Source organism: Lepisma saccharinum, chromosome 11 (assembly GCF_977018435.1).
Source record: "Lepisma saccharinum chromosome 11, izLepSacc3.1, whole genome shotgun sequence".
NCBI lineage: Eukaryota > Metazoa > Arthropoda > Insecta > Zygentoma > Lepismatidae > Lepisma > Lepisma saccharinum.
In genome coordinates this window covers 7,712,237-7,737,742 of record NC_139239.1, presented here as the reverse complement: position 1 = coordinate 7,737,742, position 25,506 = coordinate 7,712,237, and the positions used below count along the sequence as shown (strand labels likewise).

The window sequence follows — 25,506 nt, the reverse complement described above, 5'->3', positions numbered from 1 at the left end:
AAATACTGAAGTTTTAGATGCTGATGATTCAAAAAACAAAATATTTTGATATAACTTTATTAAAATATATACCAAATATGACAGCTCCAAATTTTGTACAAAGTTTAAAGGATGCTAATAAATACAAATACAAACTCCTTTACTCATTAAGGTGAAACTATTGTACTTGTAAAAATATTTTTTAAAATAAAAAACTGCAAAAATATTACACTTACCTTAATACATAAACGCACACGATCACCATGGACAATGAATATTTTGTTTTTGGGCTCTACACCCAACGTGGGATATATATCAGGATCAAATCTGTTTCCACAGAATCGTTGCAGAATACTAGATAAGGGAGAAAATGTTTTAGCTGTAGTACTAATTTATCAAGTTACACTCTTCAAGCACACATAAACATTCCAAATTAAATGCGGCAGCATTCTTTTTCATATTTTGAAATGTGCAACATGAGAACCAGTGGCGAAGCGTGACATTTTTACGTAGTCATCGCAAGGCTTGCCAAACGTCAGGGTCAATCATTCAACAGGATGGGGGGGGGGGGTATTCCTACATTGGTAATGATGATAACAGTTTTCGTACATGACATGTGCAGTAGAGATGGCCAAATCATTTTTTGTCTATGGAGTATATGATCGTAAAATAAGGAAGATGAAACTTTAATAAATTCTACCCAAAAAAATGGAAAAATTGTTAAAGCTCTCTCTCAGAAATTCGGGTAGTAAAATTTGCGAATCGAGAATTTGAAATTTTCCAGGATCCTGATATGATTTGCCATCCCTAGTTTGAAGGTAAGATGTGCTGGATAAAAGTTCTGTCTGAGTAAGTATGTCTGCCACCTCAAGAACAAAAATCTTGATCAGTCTTTCATTTGTAAGCATAGTAAACACAACACAACACAACAGAAAGTACTTCATGTTTTGTAAAGCAAGAAATTTCTTTTTTTCGAAATCAATATTTGAACCGCAGGATCCAAAAAAATTAAAAGGAGAAATACTATGAAGGAAATACAATGGATCCAGAACTACTCTTTCTTTCCAGTTCTTTCCGGCACTAACCGTGGGGAAATTTATGCTTTTGCTTACTTATATTTTTTTATGCACCATTACTTTCATGTATAGGGTGACACACATATCTCTGCCGCAATCAGCACAGCACAATGCAAGAACCAGTGTTGCTTACCTGTTTGATAGAAAAATCGCTACAGTGCACCGAGGCACATCTATCTGTATGTAGAACAAGGAAATTAGAGAACTCAGTTCTACCTAAACGTTGAGTTTTAAATGCCATGCATTATAACCAGGCCTAGGATTAATATGTGCTAACAAGTAGCTTTATATGTACATACATATAGACTACAACTTCGCTAAATATGGACTAACACATGCGTAAAATTACCGCAAATGATGCAAAGAAGACTTCTTCATAGTGATTCATTATTTGTGTGATTTTAAATAAAGTAAACAATGTAACATTTTTCCATTGCATAAATTAACCTGGTGGCATTTTAACTGTTCCCTCCCAATAAGCCCATCCACACTGGTAATGGAATTGCAACGACATGTGATACACAGCTGACACTACCACTGGTTTGAGAGCTAATAACCTGCGCTGTGAACGTGTTAAACCTCGACAATTGGACCACAAACACTCCTCCTTAAGCAGTATTATTGCCTCTCTGGGATGGGTGACAGTCGGCATTTTTGTACATTTACAAGAACAAGAAAATAATATCAAGTACATACTTGGGTCATTCGGAAATGAATTGGATTGGCAACACTGCATTGCTGCAAATAACATGTCAAGCAAACTTTGTTTTGCTTAACGGTCGGACATAGTTTTACATTCCACCACAAGATCGGTCTGCTAGCGCCAGTACCAGAGAATTTCTGACTCATAACGTGGACAAGCTACGAAATGGAAGTGATTCTCGTGGTCAGAGATGGACTACGTGGTTCCTGTTTAAAGAGGGTGTTTCGGTATCCGAAATTTATCGTCGACTTGCAGCCGTTTGTGGTGGGTCAGCACCTTCACGGAGTACAGTGTTTCAGTGGGTTCAAAATTTCAAAGGGAAACGAAAGTGTGGTCAAAGGCATCAGCAGTGATCGCCCAAGGTCAACGCATACCCCAGCAGCAATTCAAAGTGTTTCCAACTTGATTATGGGAGATCGACATGTAACAATTGAACAACTGCAACGTGAAACTGGTTTTGGGCGAGCAACTCTGCATGCAATCATTCATGAGGATCTGCAAATGAGGAAAATTTGTGCTCAGTGGGTGCCTCGCGATCTGACAGATCAGCAGAAACAACAGTGAGTGGACATGTGCAGAGAATTATTGCATCGTTACAACCAGAAGCGTGGGGTAAAGAAAGACAGGGCAAGCACCGCTTGCATTGTTTTTTAAAACACTTTTGATATCTTAAGTCCGTGTTTTTCAATGCCTTTATACACCTTAGAATGGAATTTATTTACTATAAGATATTTACATTACAGAATTTTCATTTCCCCTATTTCCTGTTCTATTGGTTTGAAACAAACTGGCTGCACCCTTGACGACGCTGGGCGATGCGGCACGACTGACCACGTTACAAGAAGAGGAGCACTCGCATTTCTCCCCGCTTTTCGAGTGACTTATGCAGTTCTTGCATAGTCACAGGCGATCCCCGTTCACGAAGAAAAAAGACCGAGGGCAAGCGACACCAGGCCACAAGGTTGCTAACTTCCAGAATTTTCTGTGCGTCCGTAGCACCACCTCACGCAGTACGATTTTTATGTTTGAAACTCTATAGTAATTAACAAATTACATTATTACGTTAGCCAGTGATCACCAGTCGTGTGCTTTTTATAAGAAATAAAATCACAGCTGGTACTTGAACATATTAGTCATGTAGTCAGTTACTCAAAATTTTGGAGGGTATGTAACACTGCAGGTAGGGTGAAACGGAAGAAGCGTGGGTGCTGCGGTTGCATGTTGTTTTTTACTGTGATATTGTGCTGTGTTTTCCTGTTCTTTGTGTAGTGCTTTTGTACCTGATGTAAAAGTATGATTCTACATTGAAAATTTCCGCCATGGTTGACATACCAGACGAGCCATCGATTTGCAGTGTTGCAGGTAAGGACTTGATTATTAGGGACCTTCTTTCAAAACATTCAGTTCGAGAACATAAGGTGAAAGGTTGGAGCTTGTGAACCATGAGCGACCGTGTCCTGAATTGTTCATAACCAAACCAACTAAGAAAGATGGGAAAGTTTTCATTAGGCAGTTTAAAACATCTCAGTACAACAATATTATGTGGTTATGTGGCAGCAATGATCTTAATAAATTATTTTGTTGCCCATGCATTTTATTCAATACAAATTTAGGACCATGGAACTCAGTGGCTTGCCCAAGGGGGGTGGGGGTTGTTGTGGGTTATAACCCCCCTTTCGCCAAGTATTCCTAAAAAAGAACGTCAAAGGTAGGAAAATATGAAAAAATGAGGGCTGACTACCAAGAAAAAGTATACATAACCCCTCCCTTTCGAAAATCCTGAGCACGCCACTGATGGAACTATACAGGCTACGGTGAGTGAATTGAGCAATTTTTATAATGCAGTGCAAAGACATGAACGTTCGCAGAATCACATCTGCGCTTGCATCCAACTGAAGACAAGTCATGATTCATAATTCTAGCCAAGTAAGAAACCGAAACCCGTTCGTTCATTTAAGATCGAAACTTTATGCTAATAGGATGTTTATTATTTTCAGGGTTAAAGAAGAACATAATTTAATTTACAGCTGCCCTCAAATATCAGGTAAATCATAATTTTCTTCATGGCTGGATTTTAAAAGTTATATCGAAAGGCTGTTTTCCTTCTTTAAAAACCGTGCAGCGAAGATTTGATTTTATGGTATGTATGCACATCACACACTCAAGCCCGATACGTCACCATTATGCACATTATTGAAAATGGGGATGTGTGTAGGCCTATATTACATTTGAAATTGTTATAATTAACCGAAATGAAAAATTAACCCATTGCTTGCCTATCACGAAAGGTCAAGGCACGCCCCTGGTTACAACCAAGACAGAGAACATTTTTTCGAAAGACTGGTGACTGGCGACGAATCTTGGTTCCTATTCGAAACTCCAGAGAAAAAAAAGGCAATCCACGGAATGGAAACACACTGGAAGTCCACGCTCCAAAAAGCTTCGACCGACTCTCACTCCCAAGAAGCAAATGGGTACAGTTTTCTGGGATGAAGATGGAATTTTGCTGGTGGACTGGCTTCCCACTACCCAAACTGTAAACAGCGACAGCTACTGTGAAACTCTACGAAAGCTGTGATGCATAATTCAGCAGAGGCGGCAAGGAAAATGGGCTCTCGGTGTGATTCTTCAGCATGACAATGCGAATCTGCATACGAGTCACCAAACACAGGAGGCATTGGCAACAATGGGATTTACGGTGCTCCCACATCCTGCACACCGGATTAAGCCCCCTTGGACTATGCACTGTTCGACAAAATGAAGGACGCATTGCGTGGTCGACACTTTCAATCTAATGAAGAACTCCAGACCGCTGTCCGTGAGTGGTACAACTACTCCAAGAGTGATTCCCTGCAGCCATCAGGAAACTTCCCGATAAATGGGAGCGGTGCATTCAGTCAGGGAGAGATTACTGGTAATGTACATCTTTGTATTGCAGGTAAAATATAACAAATGTGGGTTATATAACGCTTGTCTAATTCATTTCCGAATGCCCTTAATATATTGCCACCAGACGATAAGCAGCGCGGATTTTTCTTTTGTTATGAACTTGCCACTTTTAATATGCATCACATTAAGCAGCAAAAATAACAGCTTCCTTCCTTCATACAATTCCTACAAGAACACGTGACAGAGCCGAGAGTTGAAATGCTCATGCATCCACATAATTGATTTCTTATGAGCAATTCTAAAGTGATGAAATATGAACAATAGTACCAGAGGCATTACGGAATTTAAAGTTCACTAACGAAACACATGCACTTTCACATACACACACGCACACAACGTCAAACCGGTCAAGTACCTAAAATAATATTATGGTGCTTCCAATCCAACAAATTTACAGTCACTTTGCCTTTGTCCTTCCGTGATAGAAACAGTGCTTCATTAATACAGTTGGCCACACTAGTTACTAACTAACCAATGAAAATGCACTGCCTAAAAGAAGCAACCATTATGTCATGCTATATTGCCACATTGTTTTCAATGATGTTTGCGTGAGTGTGTCCCAAGAATGAAATGATAATTGGCAACAATAGCGAAGGTTGGTGAGCAGGGTAGAACACATGATGCTAAAAGGCAGGGAGACAAAACGAAAATTGGGATCTGCATAGCGGCAAAGATAGGTGTGTCAGCCTCTATTCTGGGTAAGTTGTGTTGCGATGTTCTTCAACATGTGTTTTTCTCTAAAAAAAAAACAAAAAAAACAAGAGCATTGCATGCTTTACAGTGCTGGACATTCTGAGAAGTTTCATCTTGATTACATCACAGAGACCCTGCCATGTTTGTAAACAAGGGAACTGGAAAAAAGGTCTCTTTATAACAAGACCTTCAAGGGCGGGGGAAAAGTGGTCGAAAGACCTTGGATTCGTAGACAGGGGCGGCGCCAGAAATTTTCGACCGGGTGGGCAGAAGCTTTATATTGATATATATATATATATATATATATATATATATATATATATATATATATATATGCATGTAAGACACATATATGTACTACGACATGCATGCATATGTATCCCCTTCTCTCTTACACTCCCGAGTTCCCTTCTGTTTTCCCTTTCCTTTTCATCTTTTCTGTTTTACTCCCTAATGCCTTCTTATATATTTCTTTCTCAGCTTGTTACTTCTTTCTCCCTTTCACTTTCTCTCGTTCCATTCTTCAAATGTTTCTCTTAACTGCCATGCACAACACATCACATGTATGTGTGTGTGTGTGTTTGGTATCTTCCCTCTTCCTTTTCTAATCTATTCTCGCATCTTGTTCTACTTCTTTGTCTCCGATGGACATACTTACTTCAAGGAAGTGTTTGTGTGTGCGCAGCCATACAATCTAATCACATTTTGTCCTTCAAGTGCAAAAATACAAGGCTCATACCTACTCCACTTTATATATTAGGCGACACTGATAGAAATTGTGTTTAAATCCATGTTCCTGATCATATTATTTTCATCATATGAGATTTTGACTGAAACTTGGGGGTTAATGACCACTCTTCTTGGCTTACAAGGTTATTACAACTGACAAATGTTTCTGAATGTTTGCAATACCGGCTATCGGGTGCCAAAACCTCTGGGCAAGGACAGTTTACTTCTTTGGTAGCATTAAGAGGCCATACTGCGGGTGCAACAAGTAGCAAAATGTGGCGGGGGAACTTCCGCCTTGCTCCTCCTAATTGCCGCCATCGGATATTGGGATTAAAAGTTATGTCTTATTGGGAATGTAAACACACACACACGGAAAAACCAATTCTTTTTTCATTCTGCATAAAGTATCCCCAGGCTTATGAAAGGCTATTTTGACAAAAGATCGCCCAAAAGTAATAGTCAAGTAACATTGAAAAATCTGTTAGCTAAGTAGTTATTCTGATTCTGAAGTAATCTTCGTTAATCATGCGGGAGAAGTGATACACGTAGGGTTAGATGAACACATACACTGAAGTAACAAATAGTTAACATTTTGTAGAATGTGATTTTGGACACAAGGAATTCATCGAAATTGGTCACTATACCGGTAACTTTTCGAAAGTGCTCAAATGTCAACCTCTATCCTGAGCAGTATACCTGGAAACTTTAATCTTGCAGGCGAACGAGTCTCTGGGGCCTGGAACCACTGTCAAAATAATAATTTGTGGGGGTTGCATTTTCAATGTCTGCGTGTATTTGTTTTCTCCCCTTCGTCACTTTCATCTAATCACATTGAACCTCATTGTCGCCATTAGCCGAAATTAGCAGAAAAGTGACTTCACATAGAACAAATCAGTCGAATCAGCAACAAATTACTCTTCCAAAAGTGGAGTTTCATTATGTCATACCATTTCGAAAGTTGAGTTGGTAGTTTCAATTTCACAGTGTTTCATTGTTGGATCAAGGCAGCAAACTCCGTGAAAAATAACGTTGTTTTCCGAAAGTCTTAAATATTGCCTCTGGTAATACACCCTCTTAAATGAACTCATCTTCTATTGTCATAATACATAAGACGTTCCCTGCGAATTCTTTCTGTATATTTTTTTTCTCCAATGGCATAACGTTGTCGCCTTATAATGAAGAGGTTCATCTACTGCCCCCTCTCCTGGTGGAAGCACAATGCACACTGGTTCAGACTCCACTTTAAACTGTAGGTTTAGTTCCGATTAGCCTATCTGAGCATAAAAGTCGACTTAAAAACAGACAAAATTTTCTTATGGATACTTCGTGACATACCTTTTCTTCTTTACTTCATCTGCATCTACAAATTCTGTTGATCTTTTCGGCTAAACCTCTGATGCTTGTAAAGTTTAAACCATTCTCATCGTGACTGATTGGTTCTCTGACGCCCTCAAAACAAAGCTTTCCTTCTTCTCTTAATTCTACGTAAGTTAATCACAAGAAAAATCGCATGATTATGTAACTGATAGGCAAAATTTATGTGTGGAACTAGGATTTCTAAACAGAATTAGCCACCCATAATCAATTCAATAATTCTGTTGCTTTTTCCAAACCCATAACTGTTACATCAAAATTAATATACCTCGGTATTATAGTGGTTATTGTGATTGCTTCTTATTAGTAGAACGAATTTCAATGTAGACCTAATTCAAAAGTCGAAATAATTTATTGTGTTGCTGGAGGAAGCAACGCTGAGGTTTTTATTTGTTCATTTAGAGATTAATTTAATCATACGCAGGCCTGGATTTATATATGTGAAGACCCGGAGCTTAGAACACCAAGACCCCACCCGAATCCCCTCCACAGTTTCAGTTATATCTTTTCGCCAAGCTACATGAGGTGGTTAGTTATACGTTTATCTACATTTTTCATCACATCCAGTGTACCTAATTTTTTCTATATGTGGTTGCTTACTTTTCAAAGCAGTCACTTCCCCCAGTGAGTGAAGACGGCGACAGGCGAGCTGCAGCCCTCAAGCTCACCCTAAATTCTGATCTCATTTTGACCATACCCTGCATAATCTTGCGCCTCCTAAGCCCACTAGCTGCTTCTAATCATAGAAGTATTCAAATGGTCCCAGTTTTCTTGTTTCAAGATCTCTAGTAATTCCTTATTGCTTTCTAATGACAAAGTTAAATCAGCTTTTTATGGGATGATGATATGTGAACATTTCTAGTATAGATAATATTCGTTAGTAAAATATACATGTAATGAACACCAGAATACACTTACTTATTGCAACATTCTCATATCTCTAAGTATATGTACTGAGTGAATTTGATTGGGTGGGCACAGGAATTTTTGGGTGGGCGCTTGCCCACCCGTGCCCACCCCTGTCGCCGTCCTTGTTCGTAGACCTGCCGCGATGACTTGGCCCGCCTGACATCACTGCACTCAACAGGAAACGTAGCAGGGTGGTTGGACATGAGGGGTAGTTTAACCGTGTGTCAGAATTCTAACTCAGTATTAGCACAATAGGTAGCTATGGTTCTATATTGAAAAGGAAATTTCAATTTACATATGCTGATGAATAGTGTTTATGTTCAAACAATAATAAATATTTTTATAATTATTATATTGATAAAAAACTAGAAATAACAAAAGTTACAAGAGCATCAATTATGCATTTGTTTAAAAGAACATGTATAACATATAAATGTTATTTATATGAAGAAAATATTTCTTTATTATCTCCTTGTGAGGTAGAGTAAGTCTTTTTCTTAATATTTTGGCATGCATCAGTTCTACATCTGAGTATACTCAATATGTCAATTTCTTCAACCAGGTTTACAAGATGGATTCCATTCTTCAATTTTTAAAACTCCACATATGGTTAATTCACATCCAAAATGCAGAAGATATTTCTCTCACTTTGTCTTATTTCTCAAAACATTCATTTGAGGTAATGCATTATTCATCTACTAGCTTGATAATGCAGATGCAAGCAGATAATAATTTCCTGCTTCCAATTTTAAACTTGGCACTTTTCACAAGTTCCAAATCTTTTTTAAAGATTATGCCATTATAAAAGCATTTTCAAGATTCTGTTATGAACAAAATGTCTCTATATAGTTTAAACAAACTATTAAAGATTAACTTTGTGTAGTAATTGTGCTGTGTAATATGTTTGTGTTTGTCTTGTGTAGTAGTTCCTCCATTCATATTGGGGGTTAGGCATAGAGCTGACAACTCTGCACTGTAAAAAGACATGTCAAGAAACAGAAATATAAGGCCATGGATGTTCCCAAGGTAAAATATTCCGGAGGTAAAATAGTCCCCCGTTCGGATCTCCGGGTGGGGACTACTTTGGGAGGTCCCTGGACTAAGGATAAGATCTACGTTAGGAATAAGGATATTAAATTAGGCACCTGGAATGTTCTGAGCCTTTACCGGCCTGGGGAATTTCAGTGTACAGTTAATGAGATAGTGAAGTATAAATTAGATGTAGTAGCTGTCCAGGAAGTTAGGTGGCCAGGAGAAGAAAATTGTAAAACTAAAAATTATACTTTTTTCTATGGTGGTACTGAAAATCATAATTTTGGAACAGGCTTTTTCATAAATAATAGAATTATCTCGGCTCTTAAAACAGTAGAATTTATTAATGATAGGATATCATATGCAGTTTTACAGGGTAGGTGGTGTAAAATTATTTTAATAAACATACATGCACCAACGGAATATAAAGATGATAATACTAAAGATGATTTTTATACAGAGTTAGAACAGGTCTTTGATAAATTTTCTCAGTATGATATGAAAATTCTGTTAGGTGACTGTAATGCACAGATTGGCAAAGAAGAGACATTTAAACCCACGATTGGTAAAGAAAGTCTTCATGAATTAAGTAATGATAATGGTATAAGATTGATTACTTTTGCAACCTCAAAGAATTTAATTGTGAAAAGTACCACTGTTAAACATAAAGATATCCATAAATATACCTGGTCTTCTCCAGATGGTAAAACTCATAATCAAATAGATCATATTCTCATTGATAAGAGAAGGCATACTAGTATAATTGACGTTCGTACATATAGAGGTGCTGACTGTGCCAGTGACTATTATTTAGTAATTGCTAAATTAAGAGAAAGACTCTCAGTGATAAATCATAAGCAACAAAATCTAAAAGTTATAAAATTTGATACAGGAAAGTTTGCTGATGAAAGAATTAAGAAAGATTACCAAATTAAATTGTCAAATAGATTTGATGTTTTGCAGGATTTAAATGATGATGAAAATATAAATGAAACAGACGTAAATAAGAATTGGGAGCACATACGTAATGCAATAGAATCAGCAGCTAAAGAAAGTATAGGATACCATAAACCAAGAAAAAGTAAGCCATGGTTTGATAATGAATGTCATAATCTAATAGAAATAAGAAATCAGGCTAGACTTAGGTGGTTAAATAACTCGGATGATACAAATCTAAGCAATTATAATAGAATAAAGCGAGAAGTTAACCGCAAGTTTAGAAGTAAAAAAAGAGATTACTTGAAAAGCAAAATTAATGAAATTGAAACAAACAGCAAAAATAAAAATATCAGAGATTTATATAAAGGTGTAAATGAATTTAGAAAGGGGTGGCAACCTAAAGTAAACTTGATAAAAGATAAAGACGGTGATTTTCTAGCTGACCCAAGCGATATTCTAAATAGATGGAAGAACTACTTTAATGACCTTTTAAATGTCCATGTAGGAGATAAATCAGAAGTAGCCTAAATGAAGTACACACAGCAGAACCTTTAGTTCCAGAACCTAACTTGACTGAAGTTAAAGATGCTATTAAAAGGCTAAAGAATAACAAAGCACCTGGCATTGATTTAATACCAGCTGAGTTAATTAAATATGGTGGAAATTCATTAATATGTCAAATTCATAAATTAATTTGTTTAATATGGAATAAAGAAGAAATCCCTCAACAGTGGAAAGAATCCATAATTGTTCCTGTGTTTAAAAAAGGTGATAAAATGAACTGCAGTAATTACCGTGGAATTTCTCTACTCTCAACAACATACAAAATATTGTCTAACATTCTTTTAACAAGATTAACCCCATATGCTAATTAAATTATAGGTGATTATCAATGTGGATTTAAAAGTAACAGATCAACTACAGATCAAATTTTTCACATCAGACAGACACTTCAAAAAAAGTGGGAATATAATCAAAATGTCCATCAGCTATTCATTGATTTCAAAAAAGCATATGATTCGGTCAAAAGAGATAAATTATATAATATATTAGTAGAGTTTGGAATACCTAAGAAGCTTGTTAGTATGATAAAAATATGCACCAGTGAAACAGAAAGTAAAATTCGTGTGGGTAATAATATGTCTGACAAATTTACAATTCATGATGGGTTAAAACAAGGAGAAGCATTATCTCCATTGCTCTTTAATTTTGCCTTAGAATATGCTGTTAGGAAGGTAAAAGAAACTAAAGAAGGACTAAAATTAAATGGTGTCACTCAGTTGTTAGCATATGAAGATGATGTAGACTTACTGGGGGATGATGTGAATACAATTAAGAATAATGCTAAAATATTTTTCAAAACTGCTAAAGAGATAGGTTTGGAAGTTAACAAAGAGAAAACTAAATATATGCTTACAGGCCGAAACCAAGTGTTAGGTAATAATCAAAATCTAATTATTGATAACAACTCGTTTGAACCAGTTTCCAAATTCAAATACTTAGGAGTAATATTAACAAATGAAAATTATATTAAAGAGGAAATAAAAAGTAGGCTTAATTCAGGAAATGCATGTTACTTCTCTCTTCATAAACTTTTGTCTTCTCATTTAATATCTAAGAAACTAAAAGTTAATATACAAAACAGTAATTTTGCCTGTAGTATTATATGGATGTGAAACTTGGTCCCTTACATTTAAAGAGGAACATAAATTGATAGTATTTGAAAATAAGATCCTTAGGAAAATATTTGGACCTAAAAGGGATGAGGAGACAGGTGAGTGGAGAAGGTTACATAATTTAGAACTACATAATTTGTACTCATGTCCAGATATTATTAGAATAATTAAATCAAGAAGACTTACGTGGGCAGGCCATGTGGCACGAATGGGAGAGGAAAGAGGAGTTTACAGGATTCTTGTTGGGAAACCTGATGGTAAGAGACCTGTAGGAAGGCCAAGACGAAGATGGAGGGACAACATTGAGATGGACCTAAAGGAAATCGGTAGGGATGGAAAAGAGTATATAGATCTTGCTCAAGATAAGGACAGATGGAGGGCCTGTGTTGCTGCAGCCATGAACCTTCGGGTTTAAGAAGGCTAGAGAGTATTAAAGATTAACTTGCAAAGTATAATCTTTCAAAATATCAAGATTTATACAAATATCAATCCTTCACCAATAGCCACATTTTTACTTATCTTCCATCCATCCTGAGATTCCCCCAAAAGTCACAAGACAACCAGTATTAGAGTAACTAGTTCAAGCCCGATTTTTTAGTATGTGTTATCTTCAATTGTTTTTGTTTTACATTTTTGTCAATAAGCGCTTAACAGCTTGAATGTTAGTGTAGTAAATGTACATATTTGTTGTGACAGCTATTTTACAATGTATATCACAATATACTTATCTAATAACTACAATTACCATTTTTTGAATGTTGATACAAAATACCAAGAATAACATCATAATATACATTGAACAATTTTAAAGAATTGATTTTTGTATATAAACCTTGATGCCAATGCAAATGTGCACAATTTCAATAAATTTAATTATAAATTTGAATGTATCATATCTTTCTTGTCTGAAAGAACACATATGATAGAAGATATGTTTTTCATTTTGTCAGTCAAAAATAACTGTTATGAATATGAATTCAAAATAGGCCTATTGCACAATTTGATAATTTTGTCATGATATACAAATTGGCTTTTTTAAACATCATATTTAATAAAATTAGTTTAAATAGTAATTTCAGTCATTTAATTGCATTATATGAATAAATTTTGAGCAATCATATGATTAAATTATTATAATTATTGCACATATGCAGAACTCCGAACCTAGTCCAACCATCCTCAAATGTAGCCACGACAATGAATTAATTTTATTGTCATAGTAGGACTGGGCTTTCCTTTCAATGTGCTAAAGTTACTAAATCTCTTGCATATTTCTAGCTGTTTCATGGTGTCACATGACTAATTTCGTGCAAATATGTGAGTATTATGACTTATATTTTTTACATCTTCTCTAAAATATTTAAAATGCAAAATTTTTAAAATTTGGTTTGCCATCGCTGCATCTCCCGATGACCGGATGCCTCACCTCTGATGAGAACTTAATTGCTTGTACAATGTGAGAGAAGTGTTATTTCTTCCTAATTGCTTGTACAATGTGAGAGAAGTGTTATTTCTTGAGTCCTTATAATGGTAAATAGTAGTGAAAGGAATTCCATTGGTGTCTCAATGTTTAAATATGACCGCTGGCAAATGAGGGCTGCATTGCACCACACATTTTACAAAGCAGCATTGAAAGCTGTCTATTAAACATCAAAATATATTGAAAGAGATGTTGGTGACAGTAGTTCTGATACGGTCCTCTAAGTTCTTGATGGCAGGATGTTAGAAGACTTCCTCTTTTAGGTATTTTCATGAGAAGAAATCAGCAGCTCTCATATCCAAAGGACCAGGAGGTTCCTTGTCAGATAAACAATACCACAATTTGATATGCATGCTTAGCATATTTTTGGAGTCAAAACATCGACACATAAATGGTAATCCTCTTACGATTATTTTACACTGTGACGACTAAACACAGTGGACACTTCTTCTTTCCTTTGCACATTTCTTACATATTACATTTCAAAATTATCCCATGACTGCTGCTGCACATCCTGCAGAGGTAACCAGAGACCTGCACAAGACCCGGAAAAAACCCGTTTGCGAGAAGGCGTGCCTACAATAATAAAGCAACACGCATGTCAAGCCCAGGTGTTCGACATCGTGCAAGCGAGCTTCACGTCACAGTTGTACACAGGCATTCGATGCCTGCCAGGTTTTTCTATTACCCGGGTCTTAAGAAGACCCGTGAGACTCGATGTAGTTCTTGCAGATCGACGCTAGCACTACTGTCAGTGTTGCAAACGGCCATTATATTTCACTAAGCATGGAAATATTTGAATTTCTGCTAGGTGCAGGTGCCTTTGGGTTGTATAACCATTGGCATAGCAAGGGGTGGGTGAAGTGGGCCGACCACCCTGGGCCTCGCGTCCCATGAGGTTGATACGATAAATGTAATAAATGAAAGTGAGAGAGAGATAGAAAAGGCTAATTTGTGTGGGCAATAAAATTAAAACCTTTTTTTTTATCTGGCTTTATATTCTAGTTTAACATTATAATTTGAGTGAATAGTCAAATCAGAGGCAGGCGGGAGCTCTAGATAACTAGCAACAACATGAGCGAACGACGATTTGTTGAAAGAGATGACAATATTCAAAAACCTTTTATAATGTAAATTCTGATTTCATGTTCCATTTTATGGACCATCGTGCCTTAGTGTTTACGGGGGAGGGATTCCTGAGCAATTCGGATATTGAATTGGCAAAATTACACCAGAGAGAAAATCTTTTTGATTGATTGATTCATTTATTTGGTCAATTTATGCACAATAAGGCTAATCGGGACTGGTCCTATAGTTTTAAGTGGGATCCGAACCACTATGTACCTTCACCGGGTATCGAACCCATGACCCCTTGATTACAAGGCGACGACACTACCACTGCGCCATAGGGGAGCACACCCAAAAAATATTTAATGTAGAACAACCACCAGTCACACAAAGTTCCAAAATATTTACAATGGCACTTTTTGCGAAACTTGGTTCGTATTCCTTTACAGTTGTCAGCAGTGGCGGCGATTAGGGGCAGGGCCGAGAGGGTTCAGTTGCCCCCCCCCCCCTACTTTTTGCCACTTTTGCACCATGCTAACCTTATGTACCAAGGGAAATTAAATTGTCCTTGCCCCCCCCCCCCCACTTTTGCACCTTGGCCCCCTAGTTTTGGAACCCAATAGCCACCACTGGGTGTGAGTGATACAAATGTTTTCTACCAAGGAATAAATATCTGCAATTTCAAATTGATAAAAGTGATGAACATTTTTCAGTGCTCCTTGACCAGTTTAGAATCTAAAAGTTGACAATGGTGACTGCGTGACTCATGTATCTGGAGATGATGCAAAACCAGAATGAGCGTTCGCTGAAGATAAGCGAGCTTGGTCTTGCAAGGCTTTCCAGTTACCCGTGGGCTTTCGATGCTTGACGGGTCCAAACTCAGGTCTACAGTTTTACTTGCCTGCTTGCCAGCCAGGCGGGCCTAGTAAGCGAATTTGCCTGATATGCAGCTCTCTGGAGGTAACTTATTAAGTAAACAATACAAAATGTGGTATATGACGGTATTTGCTTTACCATATTACTGTTTTCTGTTATTTCTTGCTTGCAGGGATGTTCTATAGAGAGCGATGAGTGGAATTATATATGGCACCATTTGAAAATTAGAACATTTATTAGACATCAAGTTATGTTGTATTTTTAGCTTATATTATGCAAGGCTACAGTAATTATCTGGTATTGACAGGTGGAAGTACTGTTTTTATTCAGCAAAGTCTTGAACAGGAGGTTTGTTGAGAAAAAACACATGCTTATCAAACATAATAGGCTACTTGAAGTTATGATTTGAAAAGTAGCTTATGCGAGAGTGTGTTCTTGGTTTATGTTTGTCTCTTTCCACAGACAACAAGCAGAATTTTATGGAAGGCTTGAAGTGGGTTTTATGACTAGATATTACATGATCAGGTGTTCAAAGCATGTAGAGATGCTATTTTATTATTAAAAAGGCCTAAGCCTGATCTGCCTAACCTATCAATGACAGTATTTGAAGATTTATCAATAAAAAGAGCCCAAAACCTGACCTGCCTAACGACAAAAAATATTTAGGGATGTAATTCATTTTGACATAGTAGGAACAGTGGAAGTCCTTATCGAAGACTACAAACTATAGTAAACGAAGGGCTGCAAGCAAGACAACAGTAAACAAACCATTGCTAGCAACACACATATGCACATAGGAGTATACGGAAGGAAAAAAATCTCAAAAAGCACATAGTAAATAATCACTAACGGCCGAATCACATGGAACTGGATTTCCAGTACGAATGCCTTGTTGGAGCTGGACTGGCTACCTCGCTGGAAATGATGGATGCCAAGCTAGCTGCTGGACTGGTTTTGACAAAAAAAACTGTGTTCTATTGCAACTGGCTTTTTCTGCTAGATTCTGTGGAACAGCCAATCAACGTGAAAGTTTGGTCATGTGAATATAAACTGGGAGTTGGCAAGGGACATTTTTTTTTGTCTGTGGTTTCCGAGGTTTGTTGTTTTTGTTCACTCACTGCTCGATGAAAGAAAAAGTAAACAGAGATGATGTGCATTCGTATTCTTCATTAATTAGAATGTTTTCCAATGCGATGAGATTTATACACAACAGATGATTAGCCGATAATAAAAATCCATATTATTACCAGTGTACTAAATGTTTGACATACTTAGTTGATTTTTTAAAATTATTTATTTATTAAAGAATGAATCCTGCAAAACTCATATATGAATATTGAATATATAGGCCTCAGGGGCGATTCCTCCATGTAGGAAGTGAGTTCATTTGTGCTCATTTAGAGTTCTCTACTTTTTAGGAGTTTAATGCATGTTATAAAAATATGAGTGCAATGTATGTCCATACAATTGCCTAGGTTAGCTACTGTCAAGAGTTGACTGCTGTCGCTTGCTCCAGCAGCAGCCCAAGGATGATAGTGACAGGCTTCTTGCGGCTCGCTGAGGAACATCGGCAATCATCCTACAGACAGATGGGTGAAGAGTGGAAGGGGCAGTGAAGGGAGGGGGAGGTTGCATGGATCCGCGAGGGCCGAGGAACAGCAAGAGTTTCCTCAATAAGCAATGCCAAGCCCAGCAAAATGGTACTAAACAAAGCACAGTTTGATCTTTGTTGGCACTTAGCACCCTGCTTTTGGCATAATGGTAAAATCTAGCATAATCTGCAAACGCCAGTTCCTGGGAGAGAAAAATCGAATTCAAAGCAATATGTTTTCAGGAAATAAAAATAAAATTATGTCCAAATCTTATTTCTACTTCACCAGTGGACATGTTTCAAATGAAAGGGATAGGCTATGCCAATCCAGCAGCAAGCTTTTTTACAACCATGCCATGATCCAGCCTCTATCTTTTCTTTATCCTGCCCAATTTACTTTGTCAGGAGATTTTATGGTAGGAAACCGGCACAAAGTTGCGGGAAAGCAATTTTCTCAAGCCTTTTTAAGTTTTATGTTGAATTCATTTAATTTGTTGTGCCATTTTGGAGGGAAATTTACACTATTACATAACTGTTAATAAGTGACGTAAGTTCAAAACTCTAGAAAAGTAGATGCAGAATTACAGTTATCCGAATAATAAAAATCCTAGCACAATATAGAAGCATTTAGCATAATTTTAGAGTTTAAGCAGCACTTTTTATTATTGTCAATCCAAACAGTGAGGGAGAAGAAAATCGAAAATTCTCGCAAAATCTGAACTATCGTCAATGTCATTTTCGAAGGTTTTAAAATGTTTACATTTAAATATTTCATAGTTCCAAGTGAGGAGCAAGAGCCCATACCCTGAACACACGCCTACAGCTAACATTCTAAATGCTAAGGTTAATAGGTCTACAAGCAATACATGTGCATGTAATTGAACGCATTTTTCAAACCTTCCTTGGTTTACCATAACTCCTACAAGTTGCCACTGATAGGCCTATCAGAGTTTATTAAAAAGCTTGTTGAGTACACATTGATTACCATATCTTCTTTTGACCCAATTTCTAGCCCATACTTTTCTTATACTTTTTAATAGTAGCAGTGGCTATTCTTCTACAACCTTCGTTAAATCGCTTGTCTGTTCTACTCAATGGCTTGTGGGAACAAAGGTATACCAGCAAGTCACGTAACAAGTACAGTGTGAAGCAAAAACTATATTCTTCATTTTTATATTATCATTTCTTTTTATAAGGAAGATATTTTAGCAGATGAGCCAGAACCACACAACTATAGTGGAACCACGAGCAAAACAACCTGCACAGACCTGCAAGTCCTGTGCACCGTACCCCCGCGAGTAGGGGAGGGGGAGATTGGACCATGCTTCTTTATGGCCCGAGGTGGAGGGAAGAAGGGAAAGCTGCGTGGGGACTTTTTGTCCCAATGTTTTTTTTTCCTTGTGGTCGATCTATAGTTCAAGTCCAACTGGAAAATCCAGCAGGAAATCTAGCCTCAAGTAATTCAGGCATAATCCTCTGATATTGTGTTAGCAGACACAGATAGAAATCAAACCATGGTGTCTACCATGTTAGCTTGGAACTTAGACTGTTACGAATGTTCGGTTTGAGTGTCTCACACAAATGGATGATTTTCAGCGAACAACTTCCCCCACAAATAATTGCACAAAAACTTGCCTGCCGCCATGATTCCAGCAAACGTTTCGGAGAGTGTTGGAAACACATTTGATAAGCATGGTGCTTACAGCTTTTGGCAGTGGTTCAAAGTACAAATATAACGATTACATGCCAAATGTAGTCTTTCACATTTTGCTAAGACTCGTAACAATGACCAGAGTATCTAAAAATATGCTATTTGCCACAAAACAACGTTGTATAAAGCTACGTAACATACGAAAAAAATACAAGACTATGGAGTCTGTTTCTCATGGAATAAATCGGGCCTATCCGATAGTGCAGTGGTTAATGCAATCCTCTTGTAACCGAAGGATCCAAAATTCGATTCCCGGTGGAGGGAATTAAAAAAAAAATTAAGTGAATTAAAAACATGATTATGATTTTTTCAAATTCTCCTAGCAGAAAGACTATTTATCGTAGAATTTTAGCAATCACTGTCACACAAAATTTGAACTTTTCTTAAAGTAATGAGAGCTGTTTGGATTTCGAAAAAAGTTATTTATGTTGGGAAAAAAACAACTTACAAATTACCTTACATAAGAATGCACACTACCCATGGACAAGGCATTCACCATTGAAACAAGCAACAGCAAGTATTTTAGAATGGTGGGAATGAATGTAGAAGTAATTTGGAACCTTCCTGAAACTAATCAGCACAGTTTTCTTTTTGAAAAAGTCCAATTTATGGGTAAAATAAGATGTTGGAGTTACCTTGCACAAAACTTTCGCATGCTTGATGCATTACACAGAGTACTACCTAACTAGAAAAGGATTTAGGGATATTATTGAAGTTCTAAGGGAAATAACCTGATCCTGCTAACTACGAAAGCATGTATTGAACAAAATCTTGGAACATTTTGGCCTGCAAGAATTATATGGAAGTGAAAAACCAGTGTCAAGGAAACACAGTAAGTAATCGCTAAAACTCTGCAGTGTGTGTTAACAGACGTAAATCGAAATCGATCCATGTAAAATATGCATACATAACGTGAATAAAACAAAAGGAACCTGGGCCAAATAGTATTCCCCCGGCTAGCAAAAGTTTCCCAAAGTAGCCCCTCTATCTGTCAGATTGTCACCGAGGATACCGCCAGCTAAGCACAAGGCTCGTCCAAACATCTTTCCAGACAACGTTGTCCACTTCAGGCACTGCTTACACAGGTCATATTTCGGGAGCAAAATTCTTGTTTATTGGTAAAATTTTCAAAGCCGCAAAACGGATTTCTTCAAATTTACAGGAGAAAGTACTTACAGAATTGAGTTTCTGTGGAATTTCGGAAGGTCGTAGAAGTGTTTTCTCGCATTTTTCCAATGTATTTGGCCGCTAATTCATGTATTTTTCTATAATAATGTCCGACCAATGCAAGAAAGCTGTTGCTTGCATTTCCATCCATGTACTTGAACCGGATGTTGCGAGCATCTGATGACATAATCCCCGTTAAGTGTTTCCAAACACAGTTTTTCACTATATTGACCAACCTAAAGCAACCTAACCTTACCATGATGGTGCGTCAGGCTATCGTGAATGGTTTTTGGGGCTATTCGTGGATAGTTATACGATCCAGAATGGTTTTTGGGGCTATGCGTGAATGGTTTTCGGGACTATGCGGGAATTTTTCTGTTAAGAAGGTTGAAACACTGCTTTGCCATTTGAAACACAGCATATCGACAATGCTAGTCAAGATTTGCCCACCTTTTTGCGTGTTCAGGAAGCGATAAAAGAACGAACAATAATTACTCGATATATCGACAATAGATACTAATTTCGTTAAAAAAAGCGAAGTCCCATCTTCAACAATCTTTCGCAATGCAGAATAGCTAAGTACGAATGTTGAAAATAACAGAATAAATGAGTTAGAGGCGTTTCCCGGCTTCGAAAATTTTACCGAATGGTGTTTTTCAATGTGGACAAACATTGGCCCAAGTTCTGTGACGAGCACAATAGTTACAATGTTGTGTTATGTTGAGTTTGTAATGTGAATTTATGAACGTACGTGTTCAAAATGAAACAAATGACTATCGAATATAGTAAACAGTTTGTAAAAAGTTATGTACCATGTCTAAGTTATGAATACAAGAAATATTAATATTGGAATCTAGTTTTATGTTGATAAAAATGTGTAGGTTTCAATAATTTGGTGACTGTGACAGGACTCGAATCAATAAGTGTTTAGCTATACATTTTTCTTAACAATATATAGTTAAATAATGACAGATAAAGGGAAAAGATCAACACGAAAAGGACACATGATTGATGAAAGCTTGATATCTCACAATGTGGAAATCAATATTGAAAATTTGGATTGTTGTAAGGATCCAGATAAGAATGCTAAGTGTATAACTTGTCGCAAATGTGGAAATGTCTACAGTTAGCAGCGTTACATTCCAGTAATTCTGATACATTTGAACAGTACTTGTGCAAAGTATGTGATCTGATGTTTGGCCAGCATAGAACTGAACACAATAAAGATACTAATTTTAATACATTATTGGAGACAATAATTCATAAAATGGATGATATTCGGTTGCAGTTTACAGAAAGTTAAGAGCAGATGAAACACCAGCTTACAGTCAAGCGCAGATGAAACAGCAGCTTACAGTCAATCACAGATGAAACAGCAGCTTACAGACAGCCAAGCACAGATGAAACAGCTTACAGACAGCCAAGTGCAGATAAAACAGCAGCTTACAGACAGCCAAGAACAGATGAAACAGCAACTCACTGATGAAATGAAAAAGTTTTCTGAAAGTCAGGAGTTAATAACAGCGACTCTTTCAGAAAGTTTCAATCAGTCTCTTGTTACTTTTCGCGCTGAACTCCGAGACGAAATAAAACAGGTGGCTGATGCTTGTAAAATAAATACTAACACCCTTAAAAATGAGGTTAAAGAGGAATTAAGTGGTGTACAGTCTAATATAGAATCACTTATTGCAAATACTTCATCTCATCAGGAACATCTCGTCGAACTAACGTCACAAGCGGAAGAACAAGTCTGCAATGTAAGTGCTGTTAAAATTACACTAAATGAACAACAAGTATCTATTTCTCGCTTAGAAGATGAGATTGGTGATATTAAAACGAAAATAGGGCACATTAGTAGTACAAAAGTGTTAGCTCCTGAGAATGATAATGCACCAACTGTTCATAAAATATCTGACGTGTCTGAAGCCAATCAAGTCTATGTAAATTCTCAAATTGCACAAACTACTCCACTAACAGCTTTAACTAGAAACCATGTTAAGAGAAAGAAGAAATTTGTTTCTTTTAAAGGCAAAAATACAAACGCAACTTCATCCGATACAGATGTAACAGATTTTGGGAGTGAAGATTCGAATACTACACATGTAAAGCAAATGTACAAGGGCAAGAGTACGAAGAGAAGAAGATTAGTTACGGAGCGTTATCAGGCCATCAATAATGTTAATTCTAAACACTGTGCAAACGCTTTTTTCACTAATTCATATGTCTCACGAAATTTATGCAGTTGTGATAATTTCTTACAAGGGCAATTTAACACCTGTTCTGTTCACAACTCACCTGAAAATTGTACTAGCAATGTCCATGCTTGTTTCCTGGGCTGTTCAACAAATGCTAAGACTACGGATTCTATTAACTGTAGCATTCATACAAATTCCAGCCCAATAACAGTTTGCAGAAATAGTTGCGTGTTACACAATAATTCTGAACGAATTAATGCTACATATAATAGCGGCACAGGTTTTAGTACTGCCAGAAGTAATGTACATTTCATAAGTCTGAATAATCAGGATAGCACAGTAGTAACTACAGTACTGTTTGACCCAATGACGACACGTCTTCAGAATTCGATGACTTCGTTGAATAACCGTCCTTCACAAGCAATAGTAACTGGCTGTAACGAGACTATGCAACGCATATTAAAAGTGAGTGACTTGAACCTACTCCCAATGTTCGGGGGAAATTTAGAGAAACGAAGTCCTAGAGACTATATTGATCAGTTAGTTTCAACATTCAATATAATGGGAGTTCCGGAGGAATACAGGCTGAATAGTATATATAAGTGTTTTTACGGCAAGGCATTGTTATGGTATAATTCTCATAAGAAGAGATTTTCATGTTTTCAGGATATTGTAGGAAAGTTTTTGCATCATTATGCTTCTGAACAAGTAGTACAAGCACAATTGGCAGCTCTACGAACAAGAAAATATGATCCTAATGTTGATGAAAACTTAGCTACTTTTGCATTGAAACTCTATTCTGCCTATTCAAATTTGGAAGAAAACCCATCCGAATCTGATATGATTCAGTTAGTGTTGCGACAAATACCGAGAAATGTGTCAGAATATGTGTCATGTCATGACATACCAAGTATGGACAGGGTGATATCTATTTTAGACAGAATTGATTTGGTTCATTCCGGAAAACACAAAGCTTTTAGAGTTCCAGACGACCAGGAAGAATTTATGAGAAGAAATAAGACAACCAAATTTCTGAACAACAAATCCAAACAATCATTCAATGTTGGACTAGTTTCTGTCAAAACGCCAGATTTTCGTAAGACCAGAAATTTTGCATATTCCCAAAATACCAAACCTACAACAATTGGTGGTGCAAGAAGAATTTCGTGCAACGTTCAGCAATCAAATCCATGCTCAAATCACCCAATCCAAAATACTTTACGAACGGATGAAGACTTTTCATCTCCGAATAGTGTTCAACCAAATACACAAAGTGGTTATAATAAACGTCCAGTAAGGAAACAACAGGGTAAATGTAATTGGACCACAGTACGAAGCAACACTGAACAATCTCAACCTTCTTTAGCTGAACTGTGGTTAAGGCCTTCGCAGAGTATGCAGGTGAATCCATCTATACCTTTACCTCAGTGAAATGCAAATAATCCAAATTCCATGGTTCAATATCCTACTCAACCGTGGATTTTCTCTCCCTGGACTACACCATTTACTTCTTGCAGTAGTACAGTAACTTGGCCAAGTATATATCCAGCGAATAACTCTTTGTGGTATGGTAATAATTCCAATTTGTTACCACAATCCAGAACTAGAAGTAACGTGACCCAAAGTCAAGTACCTTCGAGTAGTGGAGTGTGCAATTTAACAGGAACGACTGCTAATACAAGTGAACACTCATCCTTAAACATGTAAGGCAGAGTAATGAGCTCTGGTTCCTCTGTCCAGTTAATTACAAGGAGCATATTCATTACTATACTCCAACATCAATTGAAGATAATCTCAATTTTTAGAGCAACACATCTATTGTTCCCAAGTATTCGGAAAAGGAAGTTCTTACTATAAACTTTGTACTCGATTGGTATGAAGCTGAACCAGAATAGGTAATGGATGATGACAGTGTTCTAGTTTCAAACAGAAGAGTTATTGTGTTGCCAGGTCAAATTTGTGATTTTACCATTAACTGTATTATTGATTGTGGGAGTCAAGAAAATTTAATGGATTATGCAACTTGGTTAAAATTGAAAACTATTATTCCTACTGCTAGATTAGATTCAGTGGATAATGTTAAATTATTTTATTTTGCTGGTGACAAAAGATTTAGTTATTGGTTCTAAGAATATTAGTTTAATAATAGCTTCAGAGCACTTTCATATAGAGTTATATGTTATTAAGCCGTTACATGCTGAAGTAATATTAGGATTGCCATTTATTTGGCGCTTCGGAGCAATAATTGATTTCAAGAAACGACTGACATGTTCTCTTCAAAGTAACTTTGTAACATTTGCTAAGAATTCTGAGGAAGAGGATGAAAACTACTTAGCATCAGAAACCGATCTTAAAGCTTCATTAGCTGATAATAGTTTGTTGACTGCTAGTGATGAAATGTATGATTGATTTATTTTTTAAGTTATTGTTAAGTTTCAGAGCATTGTTTTCTGATAAACCAAGGCAAGCTACAGTACAGCCTTACAAGATTAAATTAAATACAACAGAAACAATTGTGGGTCCCATATATCCTATACCTATAGCTCGAAGAGATGATTTGGAGAAGGAACTCACTAAATGAAAGTCTTGGGGAGTCATTCAAGAATCGGCTTCACCTTATTTAAATCCGCTACATGTAGTACCAAAAGCTGGTGGACAGTGGCGGCCAGTTGTTGATTTTTGTTGTTTAAATAAACATGTGATATCTCCTCTTGTTCATGTGGAACCGATTAATGAACTACTTCAGAGATTCTAAGGAGCTACAGTGTTTTCAACCTTGGATTTATCATCGGGTTATTTCCAAATTCCACTTACAGAGTGCTCTTACAAGTAGGCTATATGGCATTTTCATACAGAGGCCGACAGTACGTTTTTAAATTCTTGCCGTTCGGCATAACGTCAGCTGTATCTGTTTTTGTAGAAAGAATGAATCAGATTTTTAATTCATCTACAAGTTTGTTCCTCATCTGTTACAAAGATGATGATCTTATATTTTCACCTGATTTGTCTTCTCATTATGTTCAATTGAAATATGTGCTAGACACACTTCATAAGGTCAATATGTTTGTAAAATTGTCTAAGTGCAGGTTCATTACGACTGAAATTAAATTTCTAGGATATGTAATATCTGGCAATGAAATAAAAGTAGATCCAGAGCGCAATAAGGCAATCTCCGAATTTCCAGTTCCAAAATGTAAGAAGGATGTTCTTCGTTTTCTGGGTTTGGATAACTGGAGAAGAAAAGTTGTGCGAAATTTTGCAACTGCTGCTGCGCTGCTGCTCCTGTGTATTAATTACTGAAAGGAAACTCAAACTGCTGGACGGAAGATCATCAGCAGTCCTTTAATAACCTAAAGAAA

The 25,506-nt window shown here is 36.8% G+C and overlaps 1 protein-coding gene across 1 annotated transcript in view; it reads right to left on the bottom strand.

Annotated features, from left to right (window-relative positions):
- The window catches only part of LOC145994610 (ras-related protein Rab-18-B-like), a 51,714-nt gene that overhangs the window by 23,570 nt on the left and 2,638 nt on the right, over nt 1-25,506 (bottom strand). Inside the window, exon 2 of the mRNA XM_083130661.1 lies at nt 216-333. Coding sequence (XP_082986787.1) covers nt 216-333 — 118 coding nt within the window. The remainder of the gene's footprint in view (nt 1-215; nt 334-25,506) is intronic.